Source organism: Sus scrofa, chromosome 3 (genome assembly GCF_000003025.6).
Source record: "Sus scrofa isolate TJ Tabasco breed Duroc chromosome 3, Sscrofa11.1, whole genome shotgun sequence".
NCBI lineage: Eukaryota > Metazoa > Chordata > Mammalia > Artiodactyla > Suidae > Sus > Sus scrofa.
The window spans coordinates 17,534,598-17,554,320 of record NC_010445.4 but is presented as its reverse complement, the minus strand read 5'-3'; the positions used below and the strand labels follow the sequence as shown (position 1 = coordinate 17,554,320).

General features: G+C 54.1%; 3 protein-coding genes across 6 annotated transcripts in view; 1 reads left to right on the top strand and 2 right to left on the bottom strand.

Moving 5' to 3' along the window:
* The window catches only part of BCL7C (BCL tumor suppressor 7C), a 41,886-nt gene extending 35,111 nt beyond the window's left edge, over nt 1–6,775 (bottom strand). Inside the window, exons 1-6 of one of the 2 annotated variants that reach the window (XM_003124483.5) lie at nt 6,494–6,764; nt 5,844–5,922; nt 5,397–5,505; nt 5,136–5,297; nt 3,462–3,547; nt 2,466–2,663 (exon numbers count right to left, since the gene is read on the bottom strand). In XM_003124483.5, the coding sequence (XP_003124531.1) occupies nt 2,538–2,663; nt 3,462–3,547; nt 5,136–5,297; nt 5,397–5,505; nt 5,844–5,922; nt 6,494–6,585 (654 nt within the window). In that variant the 5' untranslated portion in view covers nt 6,586–6,764 and the 3' untranslated portion in view covers nt 2,466–2,537. Of the gene's footprint in view, nt 1–2,465; nt 2,664–3,461; nt 3,548–5,135; nt 5,298–5,396; nt 5,506–5,843; nt 5,923–6,493 lie in introns of those variants that run through there. The other variant, XM_013995586.2, reaches the window with a different exon arrangement.
* LOC100736818 (cardiotrophin-1) lies at nt 9,071–14,394 on the top strand. Of its 3 annotated transcripts, none has more exons than XM_021086414.1 (3): nt 9,071–9,174; nt 10,824–10,939; nt 12,915–14,394. In XM_021086414.1, the coding sequence occupies exons 1-3, from the start codon at nt 9,150–9,152 to the stop codon at nt 13,377–13,379; spliced, it is 606 nt and encodes a 201-aa protein (XP_020942073.1). In that variant the 5' UTR covers nt 9,071–9,149; the 3' UTR covers nt 13,380–14,394. The 3 variants fall into 3 exon arrangements, 2 of the variants coding, with proteins under 2 accessions (XP_020942073.1, XP_003481072.1); XM_003481024.4 differs by having other exon boundaries at nt 10,821–10,939; XR_001307420.2 differs by having other exon boundaries at nt 9,137–9,265; nt 10,821–10,939; nt 12,915–12,928.
* LOC100736868 (cardiotrophin-2-like) lies at nt 14,941–16,114 on the bottom strand. The gene has a single exon (XM_013995587.2). It carries the CDS (start codon nt 16,010–16,012, stop codon nt 15,482–15,484), a length of 531 nt encoding a protein of 176 aa, XP_013851041.1. The 5' UTR covers nt 16,013–16,114; the 3' UTR covers nt 14,941–15,481.

Genomic DNA, 19,723 nt, shown 5'->3' with positions numbered 1-19,723 from the left:
CACTGCGCCACCAGGGAACTCCAGAGGTGACTTTTAAACCAGGTTACAGAGTGGGCTACAGAAAGGGTGAGGGCAGGCTTGGGCCAAGGGACAGGTGCACAGGGACTGGGGCCTTGGGCCAGGAGAGGAACAGGAATAGGATATTCCTTAGCCTTTCAATCCTCATCTATAAAATGGTCTCATAGGAAAAACAGCTGCCATTTATCAAGCACTTACTATGCGCCAAGCCCAAGACTCTCCATGTATTATTGCCTCATGGAATCCTCACCAGCCTGATATTACTATTATCCCCATTATACGGATGAGAAAGCTGAGGCACAGAGAGGTCAAGTCGCTTACTCAAGGTCACCCAGTGAATGAATGGAGATGCTGAGATTCAGATGCAGAGTCTGAATACTGTACTACTAACCCATACAAAGCACTTTTATGGGGTGATTCGGGAGAATAAGGAGGTGACCCAGAAAACGGCAGCGATTATTACTACCAGTGCTGAGGCTGAAGAATGGCTCTCACATCCTACCCCCAGAATCGGTGGATGTGTTACTTTACGTGGCAGATGAGAGTCTGCAGATGGGATGAAATGAAGAACCGAGAGATGGGGAGATGATCCCAGACTAGGCAGTTGGGTCCAGTGTCATCACAAGAGTCCTTACTAGTGGGAGGAGGACAGCCAGAGAGGAGGTGGCGATGGAAGCAAAGAGAGAAAGGGAGTTTGGACAACCCTGCACTGCTGGCTTGGGAAATGGAGAGGGGGGGTTGTCGACAGGAAGGCCGGTGGCCTGCGGAAGCTAGAAAAGGCAGGCAAACAGACTCTCCCCGACAGCCCCTGCCTGGAAGGGATCAGACTTCCTAAAACTTTTACTTTAGCCCACTGAGACGAATTTTGGATTTCTTATCTCTAGAACAGTAAGATAATAAATTTGCATTGTTTTAAGCCACTAAAATTGTGGGAATGTGCTACACCAGCAACAAGAAATGAATATACCACATCACTGCCCACCTGGGTCCCTGGGCCAGCTCAGGCTCAAATATTACTACTGCAGCTGCTATTAGGAAGCACCCTTACAATTTTTTTTTTTTTTTGGTGTTTTTTTAGGGCCACACCCGTGGCATCTGGAGGTTCCGAGGCCAGGGGTTGAATCGGAGCTGTAGCCACCGACCTACACCACGGTCACAGCAACTCAGGATCCGAGCCATATCCGCAACCCATGCCACAGCTTGCAGCAACACCGGATCCTTAACCCACTGAGCGAGGCCAGGGAGTGAACCCGCATCCTCATGGATACTAGTTGGGTTCTTAACCCGCTGAGCCACAACGGGAACTCCCATCCTTATATTTTTAAAAAGTTTTTCAAAGTTTCAATTTGATCATCTCTGAACCCCAGTGTCTTCCTTTGTTAAAAATAAAAATAGGGCTAACACACTTGACTCTGACTCTCTTGCAGGCAAAAAGAAAAGGTACCTCATGTTATTTGAAGGTTCCCACAAACTGCAGGGGCAGATGGGGACTAGTTATTGTCCCCATTGCTCAGATGAACAAACTAAGACTCAGAGAGGGGAAACAGCCTGGACAGAGCCATGGAGCTAGTGAGTAACAGAGCCAGGACTTGAACCTGGGCTTCAGGTCAGACCCACCACACTGAGGTTCATGTCTCAGGGTCAAGCTCATGTTCCGCCTCCACAGAGAAGCCCTCCTGGAGAGCTCATTCCTTGATGCAGTCATTCACCAAACAGGTGCTATGACTGCTCTATGCTACTATGCTAAGCAAGCCTGGGACCAAGTCCTGCTCTCCGGAGACCACAGCCTAGTGCTCAAGATAGACCCTCAGACCAACCATCCCCAAAGAGCCCGATAAATGCTGAGACAAAGGGAAAGAAGCACACTGGGGCTGTGGGAGCCCCAAAGTGGGGACAATTGACTGAGCCTGGGGTCAGGGAAGGCTTCCTGGAAGAGGCAGCGATTGAGCTTGAGGACAAATAAGAGTCAACCAGAAGCCTGGGCAGGAGTTCCAGTGGAGGAATGGCTAAGCGGAGGCAGGGAGGCACAATGCTGTAGCTTCCTGAGGGCAGAGAAGGGGCTGGGTCAGCCCAGGCCCCAAAGTCCCTCTGGGCCCCCCTGTTCCTGTGTACAAATGGGAGACGGGGGGCGGGGGGGGAGCTAGCCACCCAGAACTGTACTAACTGCTGGGCCCAGGGGAGGGGCTGAGAAGAAAGAGCAGGGGTCCCGGGATTCCCAGAGCAGGAGGGCTGAAGGAAGGGTCAAAGGTCAGGGGGACAGGGCAGGGTGGAGGGAGTCCTGGGGAGGCAGATCCTGGCTCAGACCCCCATTCCACATCTGACTCATGGTGTGACAATAGGCAGGTCCTCTTGGAGCCTCAGTGACCCCATCTGAGACCTGGAGCATGAGACAAAACAGTCTCCGGAGACCCTCCCCAGCCCTGATGGGGAAATGACAGGACACAAAATTACAAAAGGGTCTTTATTTGTAAAAAGCCAAAGGGACCCCCTGGGGCAACAGGACAAGGCAGGCCGGCTTCTCAGGGGTCAGGGGCATTTGGGCAGATGCGCTTGAGTGGGGGGGCGCCCTCCGTGTCCTCTGTATCACCCTGGGCTGCCTCGGGGACAGGTGGCACTGGCTCAAAGACGGGGTAAGCTTCAGGGGCCTGGAGAGGAAGGGTGGACAGGAGTGAGCTCCACCCAGACCCAGAGGGCAGCCTCCTAGCCTCTGCCTCTGCACAGCCTCCACTCCACTCCCCTCCCACACCGGGAGGCCAGCCCAGGGCCCCAGGGTGCCAGAAATGACACCACCACCACCACCACCGTTTGGGGGAAAGAAGTTGATATTTGATATTTCTGGAAAACATTATCACGAGAGTCCTTGTGGGAAAAGTCAGACATTTGTGGGGAACTTTCTTAAGCTAATTACAACATGTAGGATTAAAAAAAAAAAAAAAATGCTTGCAGGAGCACCAGGATCTTTTCAGGCTTTTAATGGTCACAAATCAGCCCCAATCCAGCCCGCAGGACTTTCTTTTTTTCGTTTTGTTTTGTTTTTGTTTTTTTAGGTCTGTACCCGCGGCATAGCAAAGTTTCCAGGCTAAGGGTTGAATTGGAGCTACAGCTGCCGGCCTACACCACAGCCACAGCCACACAGGATCCGAGCCGTGTCTGACCTACACCACAGCTCTCGGCAATGCTGGATCCTTAACCCACTGAGCGGGGCCAGGGATCGAACCCAAGTTCTCATGGATACCAGTCCGGTTTGTTATTGCTGCGCCACCACGGGAACGCCAGGACCTTGTTTCTAAAACACCCTTTAAAGCCTTTACCTGTGTCCCAGCTCTGCATTTCCTACCTGGACCTCAAGAGTACAGCCCCCCACTCCCTGCCCAGGCCTCTGGCTGCCCCAGAGTCCCCAGTCCCTACAAGACCTGGGAGTCCAGCCTCCTGGCCACTCTCACCTCAGCCTCCAGCAATTCTGGAACAGGCTCCTCCTTGGTCAGCATCGGGGGTTCATCCGTGCCGCCTGCAGGTATGCCCCCAGGATCTGGAACAGGAAGTTAACAGACATGCCCTGAGCAGCTGCTCTGCGCCACAGCACAGACCTGGAGGGAAACTCACACCCACCACATGAGCCTGCAGGCTGTGGGTGTGAGCAGGGAGCCAGGCACCGGGCTACCCTACCCGCTGGGAAGAAAACACAGGGAGGACATTTAGGTGGGATCCTGATGGGTGAGTGGATCTGATCATGTGGACAAACGGGGAAGTGGAGCACTTAGCAGGCAGAGGGAACACAGGCTTAGCGCAGATGCTGGGGCGGCACCGCCTGAGTCCGAATCTTTTTTTTGGGGGGGGGCATGCCTGGCATGTTGAAGTTCGCTCCCACTCAGGGATCGAACCCATGCCACAGCGACCCAAGCTGCTGCAATGACAACACTGGATTCTCGACCTGCTGCGCCACAAGGGAACTCCCTGAGTTCGAATCTTGACCTCGAGCAAGTGACTTAATTTCTCTAACCCTGTTTTCCCATCTGTCAAGTGGGGATAATTATAGTAATTACCACATCAGATGGTGTATGAATCAAAGGAGGTAACACAGGCAAAACCGTTAACACGGTTTTAATGCGGTGAGTGCTCGAGAAATGCCAATTATGGTTTTTTATATCAGTAAAGGTACACGAGCGTGTGCTACGATCCAGACACAGAACGGAGGCCTAAGTCCTGGTGTTCTTGGAAAGGAACAGTGAGGTCAGCAGGGGACGGTTCGGGAAGGGCCCAGAGTGCCAAGCTGAGGGGTCAAAGGTCAGAGGGAGCCATCGAAGGTTCTGAAGCTGGAAAATGACCCCATCAAACGCATGCTCTGGTAGCTGTGTGGGTGCAGCTGGAGGGGAACAGACCCATGAGGAGGCCGGAGCCGGGTGTGGGTTAGAGAGACGACAGGGCCTGGGCAGGCAGAGGAAGGCAGACAGACACATTGAGAGATGGATCTGATCAGACAGGGGACTGACTTTACGGGAAGAAAGAGGAGCTGATGAAGACTCAGGCCCAAGATCCTGGCTCGCTGGCTGGGTGAACTTGGGCAGCTTCTCTGGGTTTCGGGTATATCATCTCTCAATGGAGATCGTAGCCCTCATAGGGCTGCAGTGGGGATGAAATGAGATAAAACATGGAAAGAGCTTAGCGGGGTGTCGGGCACGCAGAAAGAGCTCAGTAAGTATTAGCTGTAACTATCACCGACTGTTAATCAGTCTTTTGATTATTACCTATTCCTCAACAAATATTTCTTGAGCACCTGCTAGGTGGTCCGCAGTGTTCCGAGGATACAGCCGAGAACAGGATCAAGATGGGCCCAACCTTCAGGAAGCGGACAGGAGGTGGGAATGGGGAAGAAAGATATTTAACTACTCAAAAGCTAAATTTACATGAAAATCTGTGATAAGTTATCTACAGACCCAAAGAAGCCAGAGGAAGGCCAAAGGCCCTAGAGGAAAGGCAGTCACTTTCCACAGGACTCAGGGATGGTCTCCAGAAGACTCGACACAGGAGGGGGACCAGACAGAGGACAAGTGGGGGGCTGCAACCTTGGAGAGGACAAGACACAGAGGAGAAGGTTCCTGGGAGGCACCTGGTCCTACCTCTCTCCTGGCCCAGCTGTGGGGGCTGAGCATCCTCAGGGACCCCTTCCGGTGGTCCAGCAGGTGACACAGGGCGGCTGGGCTGGGGGGTGCCCCCAGGGCTGGGCTCCGTGCCCTTTTGCAGGGAGCCTTCTGAATGGAAGCTCTGGTTACTGTTCTCATCTGTGGGAGCAAGAGCAGAAAGGGTTGGGTCTGAGGCGCCCAATCCCCTCCTTCATTCCCCACCGCTGCCCCAAAGCCCAGCCAGCATCCCCGACATACCGTTGAGATCGAGCAGGATGAGAGGGCCCCCCCCTCGGGGACTGGCGCCCCTGCCCCTCCGCTCGCGGCCTCGGGATCGCTCTGCGCCGCCACCTGCCCTCCGACGCTCCTGGGGGTTAGAGGACGAAGGGTTACAGTCAGCTTTCTAGTTAGTGCTTGCAAAGCCCCCACTGAACAAATAACGACATTGAGGCACAGAGAAGCAGAAGGCCCTCCGTGAGCGACAGGTTGTGCGCCACGGCGGCGGCGGCGGCGGCGTTAGGCCGTGAACTCAGGGGGTCTGGTGGCGGGGGAGGGGAAAGAGGCGGAGTTGCTAATAATTGTTAACATCTGTTCCCGAGGCTGCATGTAAGGTCTAAGTGGGGACTGGAGGTGGAGGCCAGCCGCCGGGAGGGGCTTGCCCGAGGTGGCCCAGATGCAGGGCCTGGTGTGGGGGAGCTTGCTCACCTCTTCCTGGGGGTCCACCACTGGCACCCACTTGAAGATACGCAGGGAAGTGTCACCCACAGTCACCCAGCGCTTCTCCCTGTGGGACGGTGGAGGGACGGGGTCAGAGAGGCCTGAGGAGAGAGCCAGCCCAGGAGCTGGATGTATCTGGGGATACGTGTGGAGGTGGGGGTGGTGCGCAAAAGAAGCGGCAGCGTGGCTAATGGGACTTGGAGGGAGAAGCCCGGCAGACCTCAGGGCATAGGTGGGGGGCGGGAGAAAGAGAGAGAGGGAGAGAAAAAAAAATAGGCTGGGGTCACGACGCGGCAGACCCCTGGGGTATACATGGAGAGCGCGACTATAGGCCTGGGACCACAGCCTCGAAGATCCCGGGGCACACTTGCGGGAGGAGTGTCAAAGCTTTAGGGGGCGGGGCATAAAGGGGGGGTTCCAGCTCTGGGAGGGCAGGGCTGGGGAACACGCTTTGTAGACCCCAGGGTGTAGCCAGGAGAAGAGAGATAGAGCCCTGCAGATCCAGGACGCAGCTGGGGGCGGCGGGGGAGAGGGGCACACCTAACACCTGGGGGCCACAGGTGGCGGAGGGGGTGTGGACGTGTCGGGGGAGGAATGGCCCGCCGTGGCCCGTCCCTGGCCCCCGGGGCAGCGCTCACCATCTCCGGACCTTCTCGATGGTCGCCATCACCTTCTTGATGTCATCCTTGGCCCGGCTCCGGGTCTCGGCCCGCACGGTCCGGCCGGCCATGCTGGCGGGGCTGGGGCCGAGGCCGAGCCCGCGGCTGGGCCGCCTCCCGTCCGGCGGGCTCAGGCTCGGCGCCAGGCCGGGGCGCCGCTCTCTCGGCCTGTCGCCCCTCCGGGAGTTGGCCGCGCCCTCCCTCGCTCCCCAACGCCTCCGCGAGTCCCCGCCCCGCTTCCTGCCGCCGCGCCCCGCCCCGGCCCGTCCCCGGAGCCGCCCGGCGGCGCGGGCGGCCAGAGCCCAGGCCTGGAAGCCGGCCGGCCCCGCCCCGACCGGGCCCGCCGCCTCCGCCTCGAGGCGCCCGGACGCGCAGCGCCCCCTGCCCGCGGCCGAGAGGGAGGTTGGGGCAGCTCGGCGACTGGACGCGCGCGGCGGGGCTGCGGCCGTGCGTTCAGACCACGTGGGCGCCAGGGGGCGCGAGAGGATCTGTGTCCCGGGTGCGACCGCTGCGCGTGGGTGGACCCTGGAACGGTGTGTGTGTTTGTGTGTGTGTGTTTGCGTGTGTGTGTGTCCCTTGCTCGGCTGCCTGGTTCTACGCTGCAACTATCTCTTCATCCATTCATTCTACAGGCTATTAACTGAGGGCCAGTTACGTGCCAGACACTGTAAATGTACTGAGTGCCTCTTCCACCCTCCAGAATGGCTCAGATGAGACCTTGCCAAGTGGAGGCGAAGTAGAGCAACTGGACCTCTCATATTTCTGGGGGAGTGTAAATTGATAGAGACACTTTGGAAAGCTGGCGCTTTTCTAGTGAAACCGAACGTACACCAACCCTGTGACCCAGCAGTTCCGCTCCTGGATGGTTAACACCCATCAGAAATGCGTGGGTAGGAGCCCCAAGGGACCTGTACTGGAATGTCCATAGCTCTGTTCCTAAGCGCCTCAGGCTAGAAACAACCCATCCACAGGGCCATGGAAAATAAATTGTAGCCTGTTCACACCATGGACGACAGGGCAAGGAGAGTGATGTCCTGCTACACACAACATGGGGACGTCTCGTGAAAGAGGTCAGAGAAGCAATACGCCCTGTGATCCCATTCAGAGAAAGTTCTGGACAAAACCAATAAATGGTGCGAAACACCGGGGAGAGTGGTCACCCTGGGGACTGGGAGGGGCTAAGAGGGGCCTCTGGGAACTGGTCAGATTCCGTTTCTTAATCTGGTGCTGGTTCCCACGGCATATTTACTCTTGGAAAATTCGCGGAGCTGTACATATAGGATGTGTGTACTTTACCCTGTGTCTATAGCACGTCAATGAAAAGCTTACTTAAAATACATGTGTCTTGGTTGATTTTGTTTGAGGCTGTGTTTGCCAGCAGGTATGACATTCTAAATTTGTGTTGCTGTGTGTGAATGTGTCAAGGGTGTGGCTCTCGGGTCTGTGTGTTTTGGTGTGACTATGTTCAGAGGTGGTTATGACATCATTTCTGGGCCAAATCGCTGGGGTAAAATCCCAGCTCTGCTTGTCCAGTGACCTCAAACAAGTCACTTATCACTATTTTCTCAGCTGTAACATGGGAATGAGTTAATATACATGTAACTCTTAGAACAGCATCTTGCGCATAGTAAATACCCAACAAGAGTCACTGTTAATATGCGCGTGATGGTGCCACATGCTGTGCCCTCTGCCAGTTGTTCCCTTTCTTCCTTTATTCTGGCAGTTGTCTGCTCATGGTGAAATACTTAAAGACACAGGGGCCTCCTTCCCAGTTCACATTACCTGCTTTTGTCTGTGGTCTCACTATCAGATTGAGCTCCTCAGGGGGCCAGAGACTAAGAATGGATCCCCTCTGGGGCCCAGAGCCCAGGACAGAGGGGGTACTTGGGAACCATTTGTGGGAATAAGTAAGTGTGTACGGACCGGTCAGCGTTTGTCCTCATCGGGTTTGTGGGTAGATGTGTGGGTGTGACTCCCTGGACCTATCTCTGAAGCTTGTTCCAGCGCAAGAAGCCTTCAGTAGATGCGGGTGTGTCGGAAGGGTTCTCTTACTGGTAAGACGAGGTGGTGGTCCCCTCCTAGTAGCTGTGACTATGAGAGCAAGGGCAGAAGGCATCTGCAATAGGCCAGGAGGTGTTTATGCCAGCAGGTGTGGCCCAAGCCTGAGGGCCCCCATCTCGGCCTCTCAAGCACCTGGCTCTCCCCTTCCCTTCCCCGCCAAGAGGGAGGGCCAGCACATTCCAGGCCTGCCAGCTGCGCCCTCTCCTATCCCCCCAGTTTTCTCGGAAAAAACAGCCCAGAGGCCAAGACTAACCCCAGGTCGGAGCCTGAGCCTTCTCCTCTCATTGGGACCCAGGCTGCCTCCCAGGCCCTGGCACCCAAGCCTGAGTCCAACCTGCAGACATCCTGCTGCCCTCCTCAGGCCCCCTCCCCGACGAGGCTGCGCAAGCAAGGACCTGAGCTCAGGGCCAAGGAATCCTGCCTGGGGCGGCGGGGGGCGGGGTGGTGAGGGGGGGGTAGATTGTTGGGGTCTGAGCCGTGATTGGCTACGCCCCGGCCACGCCCCTACCCTTTTCCCCCTTCTCCCCCCTCGGAAGGGGGGCGTGGAGGCTACCAGGATCAGCCAGGGGACAGCATGAACCGGAGGGAGGGAAGTCTGGGTAAGGGACTGAAGGGTCAGATGCCGAGTGCCTGAGGGGAGCAGGGGTCAGAAGGGCTGGAAGCTGGAGTCTGGGTCCCCGCCACCCCTAGGTACGGGAAGGGAGCGGCCTGAGTGGGGGAGAGCAGGGCCCCGGTGTCAGGTAACGAGCGGGTGAGTTGTGGGTGAGCTGGGGGCAGGGGCAAACGCCAGAGTTTAGAGGAGGCCTGGGGCTGTGCCTTCAGGGATTTGGACTCAGGAGGTAGATCCTGGGTTCGAGTACACCTTGGGGGAGGACTGGGGTCGTGGCTGGGACAGGACATCGGATCCTCTCAGAGTATCGGGAAAGAATCACAGCTGGGAGCCAGAGGGACGTGTAAAGTTAGAGGAAGAAGCCTTTGGCCACAGGGGCTGGTGAGTGACAACAGGAAGCGAAAGTCGAGGCTGTTAAGGATAGGGACCCGCGGGGCAAACTCTGGCGGGGCGGGGGCGGGGGCGGGAGTTGCCGGGCCAAGACTACATTCCCCAGCATGCCCTGGACACGCGCGATGGGCATCTAGGGAAATGTAGTCCTCCCGGGGCGCCACCCTCTAGCTTGTGCTAGTGAAGGTAGATTGCTGCCGATTCATTGATGCTGCGCAATGCCCAGCGTCTTGCATAGACGGGCCATCAGGAAAGGAGTGGGATTTCAGTCTCCCAACTTGTAAAATGGGCTTAACGGCTCATTTCAATTTAAAGATCTGTGCATCAATGATGCTGAATTCCACAAACAATCTCTGAGAGAGAGATGTATGAGCCCAACCCTCAAAGGATTCCCAGGCTGAGGCAGATTCTCACAGGGGAAAAAAAAAAAAAAAAAAAAGAGCCATTAAAAAAAACCACCTTGGGGAAGTTCTCTTATGCCGCAACTGTGGCAAAGGTAGCAACTGCCCTGCGGGTTTGATCCCTGGCTGGAAACTTTCACATGCCCTGGGGGCTGCCAAAAAAAAAAAAAAAAAAAAAAAAAAACCAAAAACCAAAAACCACCCACCACTTTGGAAGTATGAACAAATGGCCTTAAGTAGAAAGAAGAAGTTAATTTAAAGGAGGGGTAAATCTACACTGGGGAGGCAGTATTTGAATTTGGCTTTAATAGGATTTCAACAATGATCTAGGCACAGGGAATACATTTCAGGTAGAACAACCACTTGGCAAATGTCTGGTGCTTCATTTTCCCTCAGTTGGAAGGGGACAGAGCCTGCCTGGCTTAAAAGTTGGAGGATTCAGAGTGGAGCTTCTGGGAGTTCCTATTGTGGTGCAGTGGAAATGGAATCTGACTAGTAACCATGAGGTTGTGGGTTCAATCCCCAGCCTCACTCAGTGGGTTAAGGATTTGGTGTTACCCCGAGCTGTGGTGTAGGTCGCCGACATGACTTGGATCCTATGTTGCTGTGGCTGTGGTGTAGCCTAGCAGCTGTAGTTCTGATTCGACCCCTAGCCTGGGAAACTCCATATGCCACAGGTTTGGCCCTAAAAAGCAAAACAACAACAACAACAGCAACCAAAAAAAAAAAAAAAAACCCAAACCAGAGTGGAGTTTCTGGATTCAGGAAGGAAGAGCCAACCTGGAAGAGGTGGTCAAGAAGCAGGGGGGTTGTGTACCCTCATTCCTCCCCCTTTTCCCACCAGAAGACCCCCAGGCTGATTCCTCCATTTCACCCCTTCCCCACTTGGAGGCCAAGATCCAACAGACACACAGCCTTGCCCGCCTCCTCACCAAATATGCTGAGCAGCTGCTCCAGGAATATGTGAGTGGGGATGAGGGTGCGGGTACCAGGGGGCCTGGGGTCTGGGGAAGTACACATCACGGGGTCCTTGAACGACCCATTTTGTTGACCTCCCTTCACGGCTGCAGAAATTGCGGTTCCCACGAGGGGGCTAGTAATTGACCCCTGGCTACAGAGCAAATTGGAGGAGGACCCTCTCTCTGCCCCAAATGCCTCTCCATTAGCCTCAGTGCAGAGGCAGCCTCCTTGGTGCTTTAGACAGAGCAACCTGGCAGTTCCTCTTGCGGTTCAGTGGGTTAAGAACCTGATTTGATTCCTGGCCTCACTCAGTGGGTTAAGGATCTGGCATTGCCACAAGCTGCAGCATACATGTGGTTGGGATCCTGTGTTGCTGTGGGGCTGTGGTGTAGGCCTGCAGCTTCAGCTCCAATTCAACCCCTAGCTTGGGAACTTCTATATGCCACAAGTGTGGCCCTCAAAAGAAAAAACAAAACAGAGCAACCTGAGAGCATGATAAGAACTCTGGTCTGGAAGTCAGGAAACCTGGGTTCTAGGCTCTGTATGATCTTGTCATCTCACCTCCACGAGTCTGGGTCTCCCCAGGTGTAAAAGGAGGCAGTTGCATAGGATGAGCTGTGAACTCTTCTACTTGCATTATGCAAAGAGGCCAAGAAGGGGTTTCAATCTAGGGCTAAAAATGCCATAGCAAGAGGGCATTTTTACAGGGGAGGGGGATCTGCCAACATGATCCAAAAAAGAAAGTAGTTCCCCAAATTACTCTGGTGTCGTGGAGGGAGGATCCAGTTTGGAATCAGACAGACTGTAGGTCTGCCAACTTGTTGTGACCTTGGGCAGTAATGATAACATTCAACATAATAATTTAACAGTGATGACAGCAATAGCAGGGTAAGAGAAGTAACTTTGTAGCCTACCAACTTTGGTTCAGAGTCCAGCTTCCGCCCCTTCCTAGGTGGATGACCTAGGGCAAGTCAGCCCCAGAGTCCTGGCTTACAAAATTATCATCATCATCACACCCATTATTGGGAAGGTTAGGAATAGTGTGTTTAAAGCAGCAGACACAGTGCCGGAACCAGAAGCAAGATGTTTCAAAGGATAAATGGTCCTGTTATAGCATCTTTACAAACTACATATCACCTTTATTTTGTCACTGATTCATTCACATGACAGGTATTCACTGAGCCCTTGCTGTGTGCCAAGCAGGTGCAGAGGTGGGTTGGTTGGGGGGAGATTGGGGGGAGGAAGTGAAACTGACTGGATCCCTGGCACTATCTTCTATGATTCTCAGGAGATCTCTGGTAGGAAGACAGGACGGGGAACTATTCCCCCATCTTGCAGAGGAGACCACTGAGGCTCAGAGAGAGAAATGGTTTTGCACAGAACTACACAGCTAATAAGTGGTGGAGACAGGATTTGAACCTGGGTCTGGAAGATAGCACTAATAAAAGAGTGGGGTTTTTTGTTTTTGTTTTTGCTTTTTAGGGCCACAGCCGAGGCATATGGAAGTTCCCAGGCTAGGGGTCAAATCGGAGCTGCAGCTGCTGGCCTGCGCCACAGCCATAGCAATGGCCAGATCCCAGCCGCATCTGCGACCTATACCACAGCTCATGGCAACGCCAGATCCTTAACCTACTGAACTGGCATCCTCATGGTTCCTAGTCAGATTCGGTTCCGCTGCCCCACACCGGGAACTCCTAACATTTTTTTGTGTGCCTTTCCGAGTCAGGACCTGTCTTAAGCGTTGCAACATGCGCATAAGTATCTTATAAAGTTGATACTGTTATTGTCTCCATTGAGAGGAGGAAACGAAGGCACTGGGGTAAAGCCTACCGTATTTTTTGTTGTTCTGTATAATCTCAAACAGCAGCTCTGTTGGCAGGAGGGTGTCATTTGGAGTTGGGGACACTGAGGCCCCAGGAGAGGGGTGGCGGGTGGAGTTCCAGGAGGGGGAGCCGCCCTGACTGCCGCGTCTCCGCAGGTGCAGCACCAGGGAGACCCCTTCGGGCTGCCGGGCTTCTCGCCCCCGCGGCTGCCGGTGGCCGATCTGAGCGCCCCGGGCCCGGGCCACGAGGGCTTGCCGGTGCCTGAGCGCCTGCGGCTGGACGCGGCGGCGCTGGCCGCGCTGCCGCCGCTGCTGGACGTGGTGCGCCGCCGCCAGGCCGAGCTGAACCCGCGCGCGCCGCGCCTGCTGCAGCGCCTGGAGGACGCGACGCGCCAGGCCCGGGCCTTGGGCGCCGCCGTGGAGGCCGTGCTGGCCGCGTTGGGCGCCGAGACGCCCGAGCCCCGGACCGAGCCCGCCACCGCCGCCATCGCCGCCGCCACTGCCACCGCGGGCGTCTTCGCGGCCAAGGTGCTGGGGCTCCGCGTGTGCGGCCTCTACCGCGAGTGGGTGAGCCGCACCGAGGCCGACCTGGGCCAGCTGGCGCCCGAGGGCCCGGCCTGAGCCCTGGACGCGGGCCGAAGCCCGCGGTCCCCTCCTCCTTGGCCTTATCCATCTCTCGGTCTCTGCATCTCCGTCAGTGTCTGGGTTCTCGCACTGTCTCCATCTTTCTATGTGCTCTGTCCGCTCGTGATCTTTTTCTCTCTGTGACTTCCTGTGCCTGTCATTTCCGTGCTTTCTTCGTCTTTTACTCCATCGCTGGGCCCTGCCTCCCTGGGCATTTCTTTGTCTCCCCGTCTCTCTCTGGTCTCCTCTTCGCCCCGTGTGAGCACGTGTACATGTCCACCTCACCTCAAGAAGGAGACACCTATACTCTGTTCCTCTCTGTCCTTCTCTCTGTCCTTTTCTGGCCAGGGACATGCCTGCTGGCCCTGTGGTGGGAGGGCTATTCCAAACAGATTTCAGCCACCTCCCCCCCCCCCCCCCCCGTGGTCACGCCACCTGCTGCTCTCCCCCTCCCCCCTCCCCTCCCCTGCGGCCCTGCCCCCTCCCCTTTTGATGGCCTTCCCTTTCCTTCCCCTCCCTCTGCCCTATCCCTGCACCTTCCCTTCCCCACAGGTCAGGTCTATGGAGAGAAAAAAATCAAGCCCTTAAAAAGAGATTTATTTCTGAGAATAAATTAATTTTTTTGTAAATAAAATGTTTAAAAATAAAAAGACTACTACATTACAAAAATATATAGTTGTTGAAAATGGGGAGACACTTTCAAGGAGAATAAGGTTTGGGGTACAGCCTGGTCACACACACACACACACATACCCGTCATCCGCCAAAGCCACAGTATAAATAGGAGATTCCTGAAAGCCCCAGGCCAGGATGCCATCTGGCAGCCCTGAACAGGAAGTGGATGTGCCCTGAGCAGGAGACAGATGTGACACATGAGTCCTTAGTTTTTCAAGAATTGATGTCCACTGACTAGGAAGTGAAGCCTTCTAAGACGGGAAATTGGGGAGTTCCCATCGTGGCTCAGCAAGTTAAGAATCCAACTAGTATCCATGAGGATGAGGGTTCCATCCCTGGCCTCACTCAGTGGGTTAAGGATCTGGCATTGCCGTGAACTGTCATGTAGTTTTGCAGACACGGCTGGGATCTGGCATTGCTGTGACTGTAGTGAAGGCCAGAGATGGCAGCTCCGATTAGACCCCTAGCCTAGGAACTTCCATATGCTGTGAGTGCGACCCTAAAAAGGCAAAAAAGAGAGAGAGAGAGAGAGAGAGAGAGAGAGAGAGAGAGAGAGAGTTTGTAAAGGGCCACAAGTGGGATGACCAGTGCAGCCATTAAAAAAAAAAAAAAAAAAAAGAGAGAGAGAGGAGTTCCCATTGTGGCTCAATGGTTAACGAATCCGACTAGGAACCATGAGGTTGTGGGTTCCATCCCTGGCCTTGCTCAGTGGGTTAAGGATCTGGCATTGCCATGAGCCATGGTATAGGTTGCCAGCGCAGCTTGGATCCCGTGTTGCTGTGGCTCTGGTGTAGGCCGGCGGCTATGGCTCCGATTCGACCCCTAGCCTGGCAACCTCCATATGCCACGGGAGCGGCCCAAGAAATGGCAAAAAGACAAAAAAAAAAAAAAAAAAAAAAGACCGGAAGTTGGAAGAGGGGCCACAGACAGGTAAACTAGGGGAGGAAATGAACTCCAGCAGGAGGGGAGGCCTAGGTGCTGAGAAAGTCCATACATTCATACAGGAAGTGAGGTAGACAGAGGCAAGAGGGCAGCCTCTGGAACCCCCCCAAATTACAGGAAGGTGAAGGTCTCAGGGAGCGCCCAGGAAGGAGACCAATTGTATTCTCCCTGTAGAGTGGGAGGAATTTCAAAGAGGAACCTCCTTCCACCCAGGAAGCAGGCAACTGGTACCCCTAGATTAGTAATCCATTCGACGCTATCCATTGGGCCCCACCCAGATCTGGAAGGGAGGCCATAGGACCCAGGCAGGAAGGCCCAGGCCATAGGGACTTGAGGCCCAGTTCCCAAGAGATTTTCCTGAGTACCTGGCACACAAGTCCTGTCTGCTAGACAAGATGTGTCTCCTTTCTAGCCAAGAAGTAAGGCCGAAAAGTCCACTGTGAGAGGGGAAGTGTCACAGCCTCTGAAAGGAAGTCCCACCTCTATCCAGGGTATTTGGCCTTGAGCAGAGCCAAATCCCTCACAGCTCGGTCTGTCCAATGGCCATATTCTCGAGTTACTACATAGCCTCGACATTTCCTCTCGAAGGCAGAGGCCCCAAAGGGGACAAGCCCAAGAGTGTCCTCTTCTGGGGGGATGGGCAGGCCCAGGGCCGTCATGATGGCAGCCATGTTGCCCAGTAGGCCTTGGGCCCTGAGTCTTGCAGCCCCGAGCTGAGCCAGCAGGATGGGACTGCCAGGGTTCAGGTCGCTCTGATCATCCCCCACGAGCTGGAGATGCTGGGTCAAGGCCAGGAAGGCCCCCTGGGCACGGCTCAGACGCTCCTCATCATCCAGGGCATGCCAGGTCTTGAAGGAGACGGCAGCAGGAGGCAGGCTGCTGAGCTGGAGCTCAGGGGCTGAGAAGCCAGGGTCACTAAAGGGGCTGCCTTGGTACTGGAGCTGCACGAGGGACAGACACAGACAGGAGTGAGGGGACCAAAAGGCTGCATCTGCCTTCCATGAGACTGGCATCTTCCAGGGAGAGTCACCATTCCCTGCCTCTGGTAGCGAGTTGGTAGAATGTTCTAGCACAGAGCCTGGACTCTATTAGGTTCCAGCTCAGCCTCCTCCACATACAGGTTGTGCAACTTTTTTCTTTTTTTTTTTTTTTTTTTTGTCTTTTTAGGGCCACACCCACAGCATATGGTGGTTCCCAGGCTAGGGGTCCAATGAGAGCTGTAACCGCTGGTGTATACCACAGCCATAGCAACAGGGGATCCTAGCCACGTCTGTGACCTACATCACAGCTCATGACAACACCGGATCCTTAACCCACTGAGTGAGGTCAGGGATTGAACCCGTGTCCTCATGGATGCTAGTCGGGTTCACTGACCACTGAGCCATGACGGGAACTCCCAGGTTGTGCAACTTTGAATCACAGCTTCTGTAATTCCCATGTGGCAGTATTATGGTGAAGATGATAAGAAGTAATATATATCAAGCACTTTGCACAGCACCTGACATGCAATAAGGGCACTAAAATCATTCACTGAGGATCCATTTATATTAATATCATGAACACTATGATTATATATCGCTTATTACTGTATTTTCAATCAATAGATTATTGACAATGTCGTTACAGCCTTATTTTTATTTACAGCATTTAATAGCTTATGTTTGTTCATTTTATTATAATCATTACTAAATAGTTGTTCATATTAAATTTAATTGATTTCTCTCTCTCTCTCTTTTTTTCTTTTTTTCTTTTTACAGCTGCACCTATAGCACAGGGAAGTTCCCAGGCCAGGGGTTGAATTGGAGCTGCAGCTGTCAGCCTACACCACAGCCACAGCAAACCGGATCCGAGCTGCATCTGCAACCTAGGTCGCAGCTTGCAGCAACTCGAGATCCTTAACCCACTGAGCAAAGCCAGGGATCGAACCTGCATCCTCAGGGATGCTCTGTTGGGTTCTTAACCTCCTGAGCCAGAACAGGAACTCCAGTTGAATGCCTTTTCCATTAAAGTTCTCACCTCCATGAACCTAGACCCACAGAAGTTTAGTACGCACTGATAAACACCTAGTCCTACATCCCCACCTAACAAGTGGGGAAACTGAGACTCGAGGTGCCCAAAGTCATCCAGGGAATGGTGGCAGATATGGGACTAGAAACCAGAGTACGTGGAGTTCCCATTGTGGCTCAGCAGAAACGAACCCGACTAGGATCCATAATGACGCGGGTTCGATCCCTGGCCTCGCTCAGTGGGTCAAGGATCCAGTGTTGCTCTGAGCTGTAGAGTATATCTTAGACATGGCTTGGATCTGGCATTGCTATGGCTGTGGTATAGGCTGGCGGCTGCAGCTCCGATTCGACCCCCAGCCCAGAAGCCTCCATATGCCACGAGTGTGACCCTCAAAAGCAAAAGAAAAAGAAACTAGATTAAGTAACTTCACATGGACCTAGAATTTAGTTCAGTGGAAGAGTCACCCAGTCCAGGGCCTCTAGGGGCGAGGCAGATCTTGCTGTTTGGGGGAAAAGGCAGGACTAAGATGGAGTTGGGGCAGGAGCCCAACAGGATCACCATGTCCATTTTCAACAGGTATTCATACCAAGTATTTGAATAAGCATTGCATGGCCCAAACAAAAAATCTGTGGGCCAGACCCAGGCAGCAGGCTACCATCTTGAACTTCCGGACAGTTTTGTGACCTCAGGCAAATGATTTCCACTTTCTGAAACTCAGTTACCTTATCTGTAAAATGGGTTATAATTCCACCTCTCAGAACTCAAAGAGGAGTCAGGAAGATAGAGTTCCCAGCATGGCATGGGCTCAAGAAAGCAGAGGGCAGGGAGTTCCCATTGCGGTGCAGTGGAAATGAATCCAGTTAGTATCCACGAGGATGAGGATTCGATCCCTGGCCTCGATCAGTGGGTGAGGGAGCTGGCATTGCCATGAGCTGTGGTGTAGGTCATAGACACAGCTTGGATCTCACATTGTTGTGGCTGTGGCTGTGGCTGTAGTGTAGGCCGGCAGCTGCAGCTCCGATTTGACCCCTAGCCTGGGAACTTCCACATACCACAGGCACAGCCCTAAAAAGCAAAAAAAAAAAAAAAAAAAAAAAAAAAAAAAGAAAAGAAAGAAAGAAAAATAAAAGAAAGCAGAGAGCAGGAGTTCTCTTGCAGTGTAGCAGCTTGGGGATCCAGCGTTGTCACTGCAGTGGCTTGGCTTGGATCACTGCTGTGGTGTGGGTTTGATCCCTGGCTAGGGAACTTCCACATGCCACAATGGTAGCCAAAAAAAAAAAAAAAAAACCAGAAAGAAAGAAAAAAGAAAGCAGAGGGCAGCAGGTACTTGTGAAAAGAATCATGATCCCAGAAAACCCATCCCTCCATGTACTTCCTTGGAATCTTCTAACAGTCCTGAGAAGTCAGCCCAGGCAGGATCACCATCCCATCTGACAGATGAGGAAGCCGAGACCGGGCGAGAAGGAATGACTTGCCCATGGTCACCCACCCATCAGTGACAGCATAAATATGGGCTTGTCTGAGTTGGCAGAGCCCCTGGACCCTTGGACCGGTGGAGGGGCCTTCTCTGGCCTTGCTCTGCCTCCCTACCCAGACCCAGGCCAGGAGGGGGGCGTCCCTCTCCCCTCAGTCCCCCGCCCCTGCTGTGCCATGTCACATCACTTACGTACGTCTGCAGCAGTGCTGAAGTATTCTTCTGCATGTACAGCGCCAGGCTGTAGGCTTGACTGATGGGCTCAGCTGGGGAGATGGGGGCCCCCGGACTGAGGGGTGGCAGCAGCAGGGTCAGCAGGCAGAGGAGGGCTGGTGGAAGAAATCAGAGGTCAGCACCAAGTCCCCGACCTTGCCTGCCGATTCATTCATCTGTCTGTAACAACTCTTCAAACGGGCACAGCTCTCGTGGCCTGAACAATCTCGTGCATCCAAGTCAGGGCAGACCCACCCCGTAAGGTGATTAATTCCAGCCCAGAACAGTTCCCTGAACTCCAGGTCCACGTATTCAACTTCCCGTTTGACATTTTCCCTTAGATATCGCTCAGCATCTCAAAGTCAAACTATCCAGTGCTCAGCTCTCGAGTCCCTCCTCCCCTGCAAAGAGCATGTCTGTTCTTCCAGATGCTCAAGTCCAAACCATGAAATCAGAGTTCCTGCTGTGGTTCAACAGGATCAGCGGCATCTCTGCAGCACCAAGACTCAGACTCGATCCCCGGTCTGGCACAGTAGGTTAAAGGATCTAGTGTTGTTGCTGTTGCAGCTGCCTCGTAGGTCACAGCTGTGGCTCGGACCTGATCCCTGGCCCAGGAACTCCATGTGCCACCGGGCGGTTGAAAAAGAAAAAAAAAAAAAAAAAAGACCATGGGATTCTCGTAGACACCTTCTCTCCTTCCCTCCCCATTCAACCCATGGTACACCCTGTTGGTTCTGTCCTTAAAAGGTAGCCAAGAGGTCTTTGGTCCTTGATCTGAGTGCTTATAACAAGGATATGTTGACTTCGGGTTTCTTTGGTCTTTTCAGGGCCACACCCACGGCACGTGGAGGTTCCCAGGCCAGGGGTCAAATCAGAGCTATAGCTGCTGGCTTACGCCACAGCCACAGCAATGCAGGATCCAAGCCACGTCTTTGACCTACACCACAGCTCAGGGCAATGCCGGATACTTAACCCACTGAGCGGGGCTAGGAATCGAACCCACGTCCTCATGGATACTAGTCAGGATCGT